General features: G+C 36.3%; 1 protein-coding gene across 7 annotated transcripts; it reads right to left on the bottom strand.

Annotated features, from left to right (window-relative positions):
- Positions 1-63: 63 nt before the first annotated feature.
- LOC109106218 (probable serine/threonine-protein kinase kinX) lies at positions 64-16069 on the bottom strand. Of its 7 annotated transcripts, none has more exons than XM_042773991.1 (11): positions 12093-12386; positions 11048-11203; positions 10882-10926; positions 9945-10013; positions 5216-5287; positions 4529-4597; positions 4003-4268; positions 3186-3972; positions 2945-2989; positions 2750-2793; positions 64-2203 (listed from the first exon to the last, which is right to left on the bottom strand). In XM_042773991.1, the coding sequence occupies exons 1-10, from the start codon at positions 12136-12138 to the stop codon at positions 2759-2761; spliced, it is 1590 nt and encodes a 529-aa protein (XP_042629925.1). In that variant the 5' UTR covers positions 12139-12386; the 3' UTR covers positions 64-2203; positions 2750-2758. The 7 variants fall into 7 exon arrangements, with proteins under 7 accessions (XP_042629925.1, XP_042629940.1, XP_042629947.1 ...); XM_042774006.1 differs by having other exon boundaries at positions 3186-3942; XM_042774013.1 differs by having other exon boundaries at positions 3186-3912.
- Between the last annotated feature and the right edge of the window lie 107 nt (positions 16070-16176).

Raw genomic sequence — 16176 nt, 5'->3', positions numbered from 1 at the left:
GTTGTATTACGTGTATAGGGATGGATGGTTTTCCGAACTTAAATAAAAAGAATCAATACTATGTGATTTTATTGTACCCAACCTTTATTGCAGCACATTTACAGTTGTTTACAGATTTCTGAAAAGTCACCCAAAACTCCCTAAAATTGCATTTCCTCAATAACTTAAAATGAGTTAGCCTATACAGCAGGATTTCATGTAAACCTCTGGATAGAAAGCCTCAAGTAAACCTCTGTTTATATCTGGATTTCAATAAAAAATGTTCCCTTCACAAATGGTGTTATTGCTGGTTGTGATGTGCCTGTCCCTTGAACCTGTACTAAGGCTACTATATCCAACCTTTCACATATGGCTTTGAGAAGTTAACACTTTCATAAAATTCATTCTATTTGACTATAAATTGTCAAATCCTAAATAAAAGCAATCCTGAAAAAATCCTAAAAAAATCCTAAAAAAAAAAAAGTTTTTTTACTTTGTAAAACTAATACCACTTTAAAAATTCACATTGACTTCAAAAGTATTAGGGGTCCAAAACACCCTCTAGTGTTGTAGAAAAAAAAAAAAAAAAAAAACTAAATCTATATTTGAGCCACTTGTATATGTTATGAAACCATTGTTTTGAAGAGATCTGCAGCATTTCCTAAGGTCTATCACAAAAACAACATCTATTCTGGCAGGCCCCATAAAACCACAGTGTAACAACATTACAATGAAAAAAAAATTAAAAATAATAATAATATTCCACAGTGAAACAATTCAGGGGCCAGAATTGGATTTCCTTCAAAAGATCAAACAAGTTTTCAATTTATTAACCAACTACTCTGCATCAAGGATGAAAGCTACATTGTGTTGTAATAAAAACCATGAAAACATCGATATTAAATACAAACTAATTTTGACTTGCTATGATATTAAACTGACAACCATTTATCTCTTTCTGAATGTACAATGACAAAATTATCTTGTATTCTTACAGATGTGCCTACAACAGCTGAAAGGGCCAGAATAAATGCACAGTGAAGTCAATACATAGGCAGTGTATGACATTTGACAAATTAATAAGCATATACTAATTTGTGATGTCCCACAAAAAGCACTAGGTAAGATCTTTACCCTGCTATAAAAAAATAAAACTGTGTAAAGTAGGTTGCTCCATATTTGTGTGGGCATCCTTCACCAGTTATTACATAAGACACCCATTTAAACAACACTGTTTGTCAGACGCATACTGCACAGCAGCTGGAGTGTCTACCTGAAACAGAGCTTGTCAAATCATGAGCCTATGAAACATGACTTACTGAAAAAGGCAAAAGTATAAAAAAAAACACACAGGATGGGGGCAACGTTATGCAACTGAGTTTCAAAAATGTGAAATTTCCTAAACTGCAAAAACTCTTAGCAAAACAGTTCCAACAGAGGTACTGTATGCTGGAAATTGCATAAGAAAACAATGAAAACATACTAGTGAGAAAAATGGCTCAAATGATTTTTTTCGCATAGTCATGAATTTTCAAATAGACACACACATACATACATGCACATGCACGCCCATTCACTCCATACAGTTCACATAGCAATTATCTTGGTTAACCTGCCAGCATAAACTTGTCCTTGATATGCAACATTGGAAATGTAGACTCAATACATATTGGTAGTACAAAACAAAGGGTAAAAAATAGCGAAAAGGATCAGTGCAGCTTTGCATAGTACCTTCACAATGAAGCAAAACATCAGATTTGATGAAGAAAGAAACACTGATGAATTCAGTGCCGACTGGAATATGAAGATCTCTGAGCTATAAAGCAACATGAAGGTGTTTGTACACACTGGAAAGGAAACTCCAAAACTAAACTATCATCAATGATCATTCAAAAAAGGCTACTTCACATCTAGGTTAGAGGATGGGGAAAAGCTTTGTCTGTAATTAAAGAAAAAGGATTCAAAAGGGAAAAGGGGTAAGAGTCAAATCACCAAAAAAAAGTTGACAAAACATTCAAATAAATGTGTACTTGTACACAAAGAGACTGCATTGTCAATTAACAAACAGGCTTGAGTGTAAAAAAAAAAAAGGAAAATCCAGGAAAATGAAAGGGAACTCCATTTTTTACTCCATGGTGGGAATTGGCAGCTGCACACTTCCAGTGGAATGCCATGTGGTGCTGGTCCTCTCCGCATCTTACATACTGCCTAATGTTTTATGTTTCTGTAAAACAAAATCATCAGCTTTAAAGACAGTTAACCAGTTGTATGATGTTTTGTTTTCAGTTGAAGCAGATGCTGTATAAGGCAGAGACAGTCCACTTGTACATATGTGAATGTTTGTTTACTCTACAATGTGCATTAACTGGATTAGACTGATTTTTTCCCCATACATTTATGGTACCACATTGTTGTCAGATTTTGGTGGGGTTATGAATATGGCTGGTAAGAAAACTAATCTGCCTTAAAAGGACTTCCCTTGAACGCAGTTATAGCATTTTTACATACATTTATATACTTAAAGATTTACATACATACAGGAAATAAAAAAGACATGAAAATATAACCAACAAATCATTATTAAAAGAAGATAGAAATAAAGATAAGAAAATAAAGCAGTAAATATAAAAATATCTATAGATGCATAGAAATAATATAATGCAAATTCAAGTAAAGAGAGGAGAATTAAACTGCATGAGAAAAACATCCTTAATGAGAAGAAAATTTCAATCATGATGAAAATGAATATGAATTTGAAAATATTGATTACCTGTAGGCTCTACTCAATTTGTTCTTCTGTTTGGCTAATTTCCTCTGTTAAATGAATAAACAAGCAAGAATGAAGTATAATTGCACGTTAATATAGTTTTACAAAACAGAATGTATGACTCAACAACTTTCTGTATAGATTAGGAAACCTTCCCATTCTTTATCTTTTATATAACCATAAAATTGAATTACCAACCTGCTTCGTCCTCCTCAGCCTGCTCTTCTTCAGCAGCTACATCCTCTGTAACAAGACAGACACATTTCACAACAAAGCAAATATAACTTCCTGTTATCTCTGTGTAGTATCTGATATTATCAGATAATGTTAGCATCCACATTATTATACTTTACTGTACTATTTAAACATATAAGACATTTTGGGTATTATTTTTTGCTAAAAAGAACCTGAGTGAACTTGCGAAAACAAGAAAACTTACCCTCTTCTTCCATATTCTCTGCCTCAAACTCTGTTTCCTCTGACATGGAGTCTTGTACATCCTCATCTTCCTGAACTGGCTCATCTGTTTCCTCTATAACTTCCTCTTCTGTTACAGTTTCTTCTACAGAGACTGAATCCTCAACTGTCTCTTGGGGTGTTTCTACTTCTTCCTCTGGTTCTGTCGTTTCAGTTTCCTCCTCTTGTTCAGGTTCCTCTACTGCTTCTTCTACCGGTACAAGCTCCTCAACAGCTTCTTCTACCGGTACAACCTCTTCCACATCATCTTCTACCGGTACAACCTCTTCCACATCATCTTCTACTGGTACCACCTCCTCCACAGCTTCTTCTACTGGTGCGGCTTCCTCTACTGTTTCTTCCACTGGTCCATCCTCTTCTACTACTTCTTCTATTGCCTCTTCCAGTGGTGCATCTTCTACTGATGCAGCCTCTTCCTCCAACACTTCCTCAACCGCTTCTTCCACAGGTGCAACTTCTTCAGCTAATTCTTCTATTGCTTCTTTCAGTGGTACATCTTCTACTACATCTACTGGTGCAGCCTCTTCCTCCAACACTTCCTCAACTGCTTCTTCCACTGGAGGAGCCTCCTCTACTGCTTCTTCCACTGGAGGAGCCTCCTCTACTGCTTCTTCCACTGGAGGAGCCTCCTCAACTGATTCTTCAACTGGTGCAGCCTCCTCAACTGATTCTTCCACTGGTGCAGCCTCCTCAACTGATTCTTCCACTGGTGCAGCCTCCTCAACTGATTCTTCCACTGGTGCAGCCTCCTCAACTGATTCTTCCACTGGTGCAGCCTCCTCAACTGCTTCTTCAACTGGTATGACCTCTTCCTCTTTTGCAGGCTCTTCCACTGCCTCCTCAAAAGCCTCTTCCTCAATTGGAACAGTCTCTGTAACCTCAGGCTCTTCCTCCACAACTTCTGGTTCTTCCTCAGGAACTTCTTGCTCCTCTTCAACCTCTGGTTCCTCCTCAGCTACTTCATCTTCTATGGAAGTGGGCTCTTCGTCTACTGCCAGAGGTTCTTCTTCCACAGGAACAGGCTCCTCTTCCACAGTCTCTGGTTCTGCAAGGGAAAAAATTATAGTAAATCTATTAAACAGACTGTATTATACCCTTATTGTTAGGTGCCAATATATTTATTATATGAACATGTAAGGGGTGGGCGGGGAGGTGTAGAACTTTGTGAACGCACCAATTCAGTGGTTAGGTCTAGTTATACTCCATTCTTTTATAGTATATACACAACATATATACAGCTATATGTATGAGGAAACAAATAGCAACGATTGCATATTGTAATTTCAAAGGACATAAAAGCCATACCTGGTGGTGGCCGAGCTGCTTCTTCAACTTTAGTGGCTTGAATTACTTCCTCCACGATAGATTCAGGAGCTGAATAAGAAAAGAAAAAAAAAACTAATAAACTTAGTTTGAAGGAAAACAGTCTGTTTTTCTGATTTGAAAGCCTTTGTTTATCTGTCCTAAAACACACTTGTACCATAATGCTTTACTAACTTTGAAGGTATAAGTTAAATTATACAACTCTGCTCTAACAGGTCAATGCAATTACTCTCATGTTATATTATGCAAGGACTTTTGTGGTATGTGGTAGGACTCGTTCATCACTGGCAGGCATTTCAGTTACAAAACTGTCTATCAGAATAATTTAAAGTGGGAACATCAAAATCATTTCTAAATAGAACACAGGTGGGACGTATATACACACAGAACACCATCCTTATGAACACTGTTAACGTTTAATGATCCATTACATAGGGCCAACTCCCTTACTTACTAAAAATATACGTTTGTTGACACAAATAAAGGAAAAATTAATTTCAGGGTCAAGGAAATTTCATATTTCCTTACTTGCATATCACATTAAATGTCTATTTATGTTATAAAATCCTGCATCTCATTTTATTGCCCTACAAAGATTTCTATGCATCAATAAATTCTCACTGCACCCTTATTTATTGCATAAAACTCCTGTGTATGATTCTACTTTACCTTCTTCCACAGGTTCAGCAGGGGGTCCCTCAGGTGATTCAATGGTCTCAGTAGTGGACCTATCTTTCAGCCCTGAGGATTTTACATGTGGATGCAAGTGTAGAATACAGTCACATGAAACCCTCTATGAAGTGCATTAAATAACCTTTACATTTTCAAAAAAGGATATCCATAACAACCTTATTGTTTGGTTTACTTTTGCACTATAGCTTTTTCTGTCCTTTGTTTTACAGGAACAAAGGTATGCATTTGATGTTTAAAACAGACCAATAGGGAAATAGAGGAGAGGAAAAAGGAACATTTACAGAAGAGTTTATAGATATTATTTGAGAACAGCAAAGTATTCTTGTGGCAAAAAAGACCAATTTTAATACAACTGTTTGTTTTTCGTATATTAATCAACACTGAAAAGAAAAAAAAACACTCAAAGCACTGATAAAACAAATCAGGGGATTCATGTAGTTTATTGATAACAAGAATGTTCTCACTTAGTAAAGTAACACTAGCTGTTATATATACTATAAATGAAAAAGAAAAAAAAATCAGAGAAACATCAATGTTGAAATCTCACACAATAGCTAGTATTTTTTAAGAGTAAACCAAAATTCTATCCTCAAACAAAAACATTTTTAAGAGAAATAAAAGAAGTTCCACATGATGATCGGCATATAGCACCTTGTTCTGTTTTTGCGTCTACTAATCTCAATGTTATTAACATCACTGATTATCTCTCATAGAGACAAAAGGTCTTGCCTTCGGTCTATAAGGTGTGGTCTCTGAAGACTCACAATGGCCTGAGATTAAATTCAGCCAGATGTTAACAATTTACACAAAAGACAAAAAGATCTAACAGTAGCTGATGTGCTGCCTTACGGTTTCTTTTTAGCTGCAGCCTTCTTGGATTCTTTGCCTTTTTCATTTTTCTCAACCTTTTTACCATCATCATCAGCAGCAGCAGGTTTCTCATGAGATTTCTTTTCAGCCTCTGGCTTTTTCTTCACCTCATCCTTTTCCACCTTCGTAATCTTCTTTGCTTCTTCAATTTCTGCCATTTTCTCTCTTTCCTCCTTCTCCTTTCTAATTCTTTCCATGGCCTTTTCCACATCCTCGTTCTCTATTCTCTCCCCCTCCTCTCTCAGCCGAGCCTCAGCCCTCTCCCAAGCCTTGGCCTCCGACTCCTCCCTGATACGATTCAAGGTCCTCTCTTCCTCCTCTTTGGCTAGGATGTGCCTCACTTCTGCCAGTGCCAATTTAGCTATCTTCCTAGCCTCCACTCTTTCGTGGATGATGGTGAGCTGCTGTTTCAGAGCTTCCCTTAGCTTCAACCCAACATCTTTGACGTGGGAAATCTCTGGGGAGAGACTTTGTTTGATGATGTGGTCATGGTAACTAAATCATCACTACACACACCTCAAGCCACAACACAATTAGTTGGCATGATGCAAATCATTTCACATCAGAACTCCCTCATTAGTATGTTTCGGATATTCTCTACAACAGTGGTTCTCAACTTATTTAACGTAATGGCCTCCCGGGGCATATTGGAAGGCCCACCATACAGGCTACAATACTTGAAGTTTTTCTGCTGTAATTATGACAAAGCTGCTCAATTTTCTAACAGAAACTGTAAGTCTTGATATATTAAATTAATTGACCACAATTTATGTGACTCCAGAAGTTTAAGAAACTGTATGTGTTTCATATGAAAAAAATAAAATATATATGCTCCCTAGACAGCCCTGGCTCCCAGGTTGAGAATCACTACTGTACACGTTATATTAGAGGACTATGTATTTAGGATGTTTAAAACAAGTCCACAGCTCCTTAATATTATTTGCAAATAGCCTGGAAAAAGTATACACAAGACTTACGTGTGCATGTAGTTCTTTGTCATGTAATCATTGTCCATGCAGACTCATAAATGTGAACTACAAAGGTTGTATTGTTAAACACTCCTTGGTTAAACAGAAAAATTATACGTAGCTTAAAATACTTTATGTCAGCTCAGTCATGCAAACGGAAACAAGTCAATCAAGTAAACCCCTTCAAGATCCCAAACCACACTACAGCTGCATGCACTCAGACCAAGTGTGCAAATACCTCCTTTTCTCCTGGAAACATCTTTCTTTTCATCTGGTGTAAACGAGACAGACAAATAAATTCAGTGACTGCTACTTAAGACAGTTGTACTGTGTAAGTCCTGCCTGTGAGGTCTTCTTCATACATTTCTTTGACACTAATGATGTCAAAGAGTATCCAGCCCATTCACCCATGTCTGCCCTGATTCTATTGTTTGAGTAATCATGCACAATGCTCTGTAAAACACGTAATGGTTGGTGACTAATACTTTTAAAAGAAAGAAAATCTTTTTAAAAAATGATGCATATGCTATTGAATCAAAAAAGAAAAATAATTACAGTGTGCGTCAACAAATCACTATATTGTGGCTTTTTGTACAAGATATTAGGACACCAACGACACCAACAACTGAAAAATATGGCAACAATTACAAAATCATTAATCCAAATGATCTGAATTGTTGATTTACCAAAATAAACACTAAAACTGTACTTGAAATGTCTGAAGGTATAATTGTGACATAAGTGGTATTAAAGTGGTTTAGATTTTTTTAATCTAAATTCCTAATTCTACACACACTTAATTATCTTAAAATACACTTCCAAACACAAAAGAAGCCATTTTTGTAAATAATATCAGCAGTAAATATTGTACTTTTTGCATACAAATCCATAGCCCTCTCAACTCCCTTCTAGTAATACAGAAGTCATATACAAGCACTATATTACTTATCAGGCACACAGATTCAGGTGCTTTAGATTGGCAAGTAGGAACTGATTGTTGACGGTTACAGAACTCTGGGGTTCAGGAGACGTCTCCTACACATGCCACTGAACTAGTTTTTGGCTGATGAACTTAGGAAGTTCCTGATTTGACAGCCATGTGCAATCTCTTGATTAAATCAGATATATGTCTGTTTCCAGTGGTTTTCAAACCGGTCCTGCAAGCACACCTCACATTTTGTATGTCTCCCTATATCTGACACACCCATTTCAGGTCTTGCGGTCTATTGAGCTGATGAGTTGTATCAGGTGTGATAGATGAGGAAGACACAGAAACTGTGCAGTGTTGGGGGTGCTTGCAGGACCGGTTTGAAAACCACTGGTTTAGACCACAGTACAAGTTTCCTGCATGAATTTTGTTAATTGAGGTAATACTGCAAGAGGAGTGAGATATATTAATACTGTGTATCTAAGCTATCAATATTCTCCAAATCTTTGATGAAGGAGAGCAAAGGCAACTCACAAGACAATGAAGAATCACAACAACGTAACTGACAATGTTATATAAAACTGCCTATTCTGTATTGAGCAGTACCAAAAAAAAAGTTTAAAGGAAATATAAACCACACAAAAATATATCTCCACTGAGTTTCTAAGGATGCAAATCATCCCAAAATGCAATTATTGTGTAATATTAAATAGCTCGAAATAAACTATTCAGATCCGAAAGACATAGAAAAGGGATTATAAACAAGATGTCATATGTACAGTGTTAAACTGCAAGACTAAGATACAAATACATACTGTTGTTCATGATATAAGGGAACTGAGGCATGCAGCAAAGGTGATATGTTCAACTTACAAGGTCATATGCAAAAGGTAAATAGTGTATTAGTAGTTGGAAACAACCATTGCGAAAGAGCAGCAATGAAGCATAACTACACAAGTTCAATATTTACAAATATGTAAATGTTCATAATGACATCATCTTCTCAAGAGTTCGCAAGTCCCAAAGTGACTGTTGGCGATCTTCCCAACAAAATATTTCTTCAAGTGTTGGGAACAGAATCAAGTCGTCAAAGGAGCAAGTCCTCCTCTAATAAAGTGCTTCTGTCACAACTGGGGTAGAAAACACGACTATTGATTTTGAAGGCCTAAAATAACGCATGTCTTTTGGCCCTGAACCCCTTCAGTCTGTGACGCGCCAGCAACATCCTCCGCTGCTGCCTCGGTTTCTTCATCCTCTAGCGTTTCAAAAGGACTCATAATGTCATAAAGAAAGGTGAAGAAACCTTGAAACCAATCAGTGCCCTCTTCTGCTAAAATATCGAGGACTTCCTCAAGGGAGTCTGAGTTTTCTTTGCTGCCATCTTTGGTCAGCCCTATGCAAATGGGAGAATAAGGAAAAAGAGAAAGAGAGGGAAAGAAAGAACAGCGGGAGAGCAAGAAAATAGAGAGAGGGTGGTGTTTGTTTGCAAGGTTTAATAGATAAAGATTCAGTGCTATAAAAAAAGATGGTAAAGATGCTATTAAAGTGGAAAATGAGGTAAAGGAGAAAGGGGACATGCATGAGAAGGACCAATGGGGCTGTTTTCGATGGATATATGGCTCAGTTACTTGTGAAATCAGTTCAGCTACATGCTAAATGACACAATAAATCTTTTTATTTTCTTTCTTTATGACATGACTTTGCCTTGAATGTAATATTAGCAAGTTGGTCTAATTTACAAAATCATGCAATAAGCCAATAATCTCTCATCACTTCTTCTTCAAAATGGTATGTTGTTTGAATAAAATGATGATTACAAAAGCATGAAAAGGTACCATGCACGTGCAACTGATTTAATTTGAAACAGCACAAAAGTGAACCAAAGTCAAGTCATGCAAAACATCATCTGGTAAAAATTCATTGGAATCACAGCACTTGCCTAGTAGAACTTTAGCATCTTCCACATCAAAGTCTCCGTCTCCATCAGCATCATAGGACACAAGTTTACCTAGTAAAGGAAAGTGAATCTGATTTAGTCTTTTGACATGGGTTGTGAATAATCCATTGTGCCATATATGGAACTAAAAGTCCTATAGCACTGTTCAACTGCTCTTATTTGTCTTCTATTACATAGTACAAGGTTCCCTGTAATACTTTGAACTAAGAAATTACATTAACATTTTATCCCATTCAAATAGTTAGAAAATATACACTCCCATCCAAAAGTTTTGGTGTCAGTTTTTAAAAGTTTTTGAAAGAAGTGTCTTATGCTCACTGATGCTGCATTTATTTAATAAAAAAAATGCAGTAAAAACTGAAATAATGTGAATTATTATTATTATTAAAATATAAAATGACTGGTATCAATTTTAACGTATTTTATTCAGGTGATGCAAAGTTTAACTTTCAGCATCATTACTCCAGTCTTCAGTGTCACATGATCCTTCAAAAATCATATGCAGATTTGATGCTTATTCTTATTTTTATCAATGTTGAAAACAGTTGTGCTGCTTAATATTTTTGTGGAAACCATGATTTTCCTTGATGAACAGAGACTTCAAATAAACAGCATTTATGTTAAATAGAAAAATTATATAACATTATAAATGTCTTTACTGTCCCTTTATGATCAATTTAATGTATCCTTGCCAAATAAAAAATAAATTTATTTAAAAACAAAATCTTACTGACCCCAAACTTTTAGAGTACATTGATATAAATGTAGTGTATATTTATATTAAAGTATGGAAAATTACACTAAAACGGAACTAACAATTAAATAGCAGGTTTACTTCCCCGGTTTGTAACTGAAGATGGTAGGTTCAAAGAAATGAGGTTTATGGTGGTGATTCTATTCTCTGGTTCAGATGTCATACCTTGTAATACCTCTGAAAGATTATAGCGCAAGTCCTTTGCTTTGGCTGCATGCAAATTAAGGCCAGATATACAAAAAGAAATTACATATAACATTTAATATTAAGTATTTTTAAAACTACAATCAAGTTATATGAAAAATCTGAATAAGAGAAACCAAAGACTCACCAATTACACCTTGATAGTCAACAAGGTCAAAATACACCACGGCTACAGAGGTCCAGACGCCCAGGAGAGCCAAAACCATGAACCAGGTGAAAAACGAGGTTCCTCCTCCAACCTCTGCTTTCTTTCCATTCTTATGCACCTGCTGTGGCTTGGCATCTGAAGGATAAAAGAGTAAGATTATATGTCAGGAACAAATAAATCAAATCTAAAGTTTATGAATGTATTCATTTAACAAAATCAAATCAATGCAGCACAGCAAAACCCCTGTGTGAACGAGGAATTCATGCTCAAAATTAAACCATGACTTTGATAGTAAGATTAGTTCTTTAGTATTGCGGTACACACAAGTATTCACTCAAGGCCACTAGTCAATAGACTATGTAACATTAGCTTTGAAGATAAAAATCTACTGGAGACCAATCAATTCTTTCTATATTCAAATACATATATACGAATCAAATCAAATGAGAGATTCCCTTTAAGATGTTTAAATATTCCATCAGAAATCACATCTATAGTAATCACAAGGTGACAAAACTCTAAAAGAGTGCAGTTATTCTGAGGTCTGTTGATGCTCCTCATGGAAGCGTGGTATAAATACATCTGCATTCAGAGCTCTAGTGGGAAGAATGAACAGGTGTTTTGTCCGCTGCGTTCTGCTAGGTCAAGCCACACATTTGTTCATGGGCACACACACACTACAAACATTAGTAACGGATATACAGACAGCAATAACAACACTAAAGTTGATTTATCAACAAACGAAATTCTCTTTTTATAGTTTGTACAGGTGTCACGTATAAACTGATTGCACAATAAAACTTTATAACAATAAAGTAAAAAAAGCAAACAAAAAAAAAAAAAAAAACAATCAAATTGTTGTTGCTCATATTCAAAAAATACAAATTAAACCTAAAAATTAAGTATTAAATAATATCATATATTCATTTTCAAATGTTAAGGTTTTCTCTCACACCCCCATGATTTGTTAAATGTCATAATCTCTCGTCATAAAAGGTTATTTCAAATCATAAAAATACTATACCGGTTTCTTCGTTCACCACCTTGACCTCTGCATTCGGCTCCCCCATTCCTCCAAGCAAAGTGGGGGAAAAGAGATCCTACCCCAAACCCCTGTACAACGGCAGGTCTCCTGCCTTTTTGTTCCTTGTGAATTGAGCCAGAACTTAATATGGAACTCCACCAGCAAATGGATTATTTTTAGAACCGTCCACTTGAAAGCCAGAAAATCTCAAGCCCTCGTAGGAAAGGGTAGAGGCAAATCCCACTCCATCCCGCTGTTCTTAAAGCTGAAATGGCTGATTGGTCACCCAAATTACTGTACTTGACAAAAGAGTAGCACAGAATGGAGGATACACTGCTTTGTCACATACATGCATTTTAATGACATGCAAATAAAACTTTGGAAGGTGTTTTTCAGCCTCCAGGCAGAGGAGCATTTAAATCTTGGCAAACTTACAGGTGACTCTCCTGACACAGAGCTATTTATTTTCCATACAAGGACCGGTCTCCCGAGTTTCTTGATGAAATAATAAACATGTTAGCGGTGTCTTCTGCTTGGATTTGGCAAAAACAAACTAGCCATATACAGTGCCTTGCGAATGTATTCATACCCCTTCATTTTTTTCACGTTTGGTTTTGTTGCTGCCTTATGTTAAACTGCTTTAAATTTGTCCACAACAACCAAAACAACATACACCATAACACTAAATCAAAAAAAAGAAATTTAACTCAAAAACTGGTTTTTAACATCTTTTCAAATTTATTAAAAATAAAAAGCTAAAATGATTCCATTCCATAAGTATTCATACCCTTATCTGGGACAGTTGAAATTTAGCTCAGGAGTGTTCATTTAGGTTATAGATGTTACTACACTTCAAGTGAAGTTAACCAGTGGGAAATTCAATTGAATGGGTATGATTTGGGATGGCACACACATCCTATTAAAGGTCTAACAGCTGATAATGCATATCAGAGCAAAAAACAAACACTGAGGTCAAAAGAACTGCCTGTACAGCTCAGAAACAGGTTTGCGTCAAGCCACACATCTGTGGAAGAGTTCAGAAAAAAAAATCTGCTTCATTAAAAGGTCACAGAAGCATGTAGTCTTCTAGTCAAGTTCAGTGTAAAGTAAATATTTTTAAATTGTTGTTTTGTAATTGAATTTTTATTTGAAAAGCAGGACAAAACAGTAAAAAAAAAAACACATTTTGGCAATTCAATTAATGCAATGGTGGAAAAAAAAAATGGCAAAATAGACCTACATACATGGAGGAAAAGTGTGAAAAACCGTGTTCGGATATAATTAGTTACAAGACGCCCCTCTAGACAAACATGTTTGCCAATTCTTCGGATAGTCAAACAGCTGCCACTGTGACCTAATCATCATCTTCCCCTCCCCCATATATACCTGCTCTGAAAAACAATGCTTCAAACTCTTTTTGTAACTTATGCACTGCTTTTGTCATTCGACTATGCCTTTGTGGTACACAATGTTCATCATCCAGCTTACATCACATTGTAGTGGAATGTTTGGCTTGAATTACCCTCTCTTCTTCAGTCATACCTACACACCCCACTGTGTAAAGCAAGCAGTTCCTGTCTGGTCACAGGAACAAACTCTGGACATTAACCCCTTATGTGATTTTTTTCAGCGTATGCACCCCGACTGGAATCTTGAATGACCAGCACATTAACACTGCTTTAGAATAATAGATCATACACTGGTTTAAAAGTCCAGTGGGTTGTCTGATGTAACAACATGAGTTCAAATGTTACATATAAATAGTATTGCCATTCATAAGAATATGTGGATTGAACAGTGTTACTTGTTAAACACAAACAAATGCATTCTTCACTCTTTGTATGAAACAGAACATTTAATATTGTGAGGTGCACACTGCATTTACCAAAAATCAAATATTTGCTACGCACTCACATATGAAGAAGAATTGCATTCGATTAAATGCCCTTGAAAAAAAAAAAAAAAAAAACACATGCTAGGTTATTTGAACAGAACAGTGGAATCAGTGGAGAACTGCTTGAGAAAAAAACTAAATGCAGGCAAGTCATGACAGACTGTCATTTCTTTACCATTTCTGTTGCACTCAGCAAGTTATTCTTTGCAGCTGAAAAGATCCCTGAAAGTAATGATTTTGACATTTGATCAAAGACAGCATTCCACCACTTTATGAACAGCTGAATTCTCTTTACAAAGCATTGCATTATAAGCTATGTTTCCATCCACCTATTTTATGCGCATAAAAACCGCTGATTGGAAACGCCAATATGTGCATAAATTATAAAAAAATAAATGCGCGTAAAAGACTTATGATTGAGTAGGATAAACTTTTTATTTAATAAGAAAAAAATTGCATAAACTACGATGGAAACACATTTACCGATGCATCAATCTGAGGATAGTGGTTTTGAAATTGTTCACCTTCAGTAGACATTTAAATGGGTGTGGCTCTAGATTATTATCATTACATGAAAAGTTTTCCATAATGGATTAACATCGTTAAATGAAATGGTTTAATGGAGAGAAGTGGGACATTTATAGCAAATAAGAAATGGTGGTTCAAGTGGCACCTCACTGACAACAACATAATAAAAAACACATACAAATCAGGTATCACGTGATGGCATTTGATTCCTGTATTCAGGTATACAATTTATAACTGCATTTATTCTAATCAGCTTGGTCTGCTTTATTGGCTCAAAATACAGAGCTAACCACTATAATAATTCCGGCTACGTGATAAATTAAGCTTTTGCATGAAGAAAATAGGCATGATCAGTAGCTATCAAATAAAAATAGGAAGTGTACAGTGGCCATGACAAACATAGTAACACACACAACACTAAACAATGCAAAAAATAAAATAACCGAAAACAATTCTACAATATAGTTGCACGTATTGTTCTGTAAATACATACTTTCATCGCATATGGTGAAGAAACTTACAGTTAACCTATTTAAATGTTTTTACGGTAACATTTTAGTTTTTGTGTTAAAATTACCCTCTTTACAGTGTAAAGTCAGCCCTTATGATAACTCTATACACGCGTGTCTAAAATGGAACTGCAGGGGTTCGTTTTACTTCAACAGTTAATCGATACTTAATCTACCACTCTTGCGTAATAACCACGCAGTTACTACAGTCAATATTAATAGCTACATAGCTAAAACAGCGCCCGGACGTTGTTAACCAGCAGTGGGCTCCTGCAGTGTGGCAGACTTTATGTGGGGACATAGGACCCTAGAGGCCACGTGTGTAACCCCTCCCATGCTTTCCCAATATTGACACGTGAGCATTTAAGAGCTCACACTGGGGCAACTCTGGCTCCAGCGATGTCGATGTGCAAACATTTATCTGAAAATATAGGTCATTTGCTGCTGTCGGAATTAACAAACAGTGCAATAAACTAGGCCTTGTGGTGCACGTGCAAGTATGACTAAACGCATGCAGAAGTTCTGCAACCATGTCCAATTTTCCAAGTGCATAGACATGTTCAGGGGGATTTATTACACCCCTCTCGGACTGTTTCGGACAGAGAAGTTCTTACTCGCTCTGAGTGTAACGTTAGCAACGATTCAAGAACTATTTGTGGTTACAGTGTAACACAACTAACGCAGTTTATATATCACGACTTTAGTCGTTACAAAGCACTGGGGACATTCGTGTTATTTTGCTTGTTTATAATCTATATTCAGGGCATTTAAATTAGATACAAATCAATCTTGCCGCCCGATTAACTTTCAGGCCTTCGCAGAAATGCACGTATTTTTGACGAAAAAAAAATGTAAACATACACACCTTTTTTAACTGGTCCTTTTGCGTTTTTCTTAGCCATTGCAGGTAAAAGTTCTTCGACGTTTCTTGTTCTGTAACAAATAAACTGACTGTAATTCAAGTCTCAGTTCTGGTACGGATGCCCTGCGAAATCAAATCCCTATGCCTTCGTATACCGAGGCCCATAACAACACGTCCCTATTTTGAGTGACTGAACATTCGACCAATACTGTCCAGACAAAGACGCTGTGGGCGGGGCAAATGAAAATGTCATCCAATCGCTTAGCAGTAGCCTATGACTTATTCAATCGT

The sequence above is a fragment of the Cyprinus carpio genome, chromosome A2, assembly GCF_018340385.1.
Source record: "Cyprinus carpio isolate SPL01 chromosome A2, ASM1834038v1, whole genome shotgun sequence".
In the NCBI taxonomy this organism is placed as follows: domain Eukaryota; kingdom Metazoa; phylum Chordata; class Actinopteri; order Cypriniformes; family Cyprinidae; genus Cyprinus; species Cyprinus carpio.
This window is presented reverse-complemented; position numbering and strand designations above follow the sequence as displayed.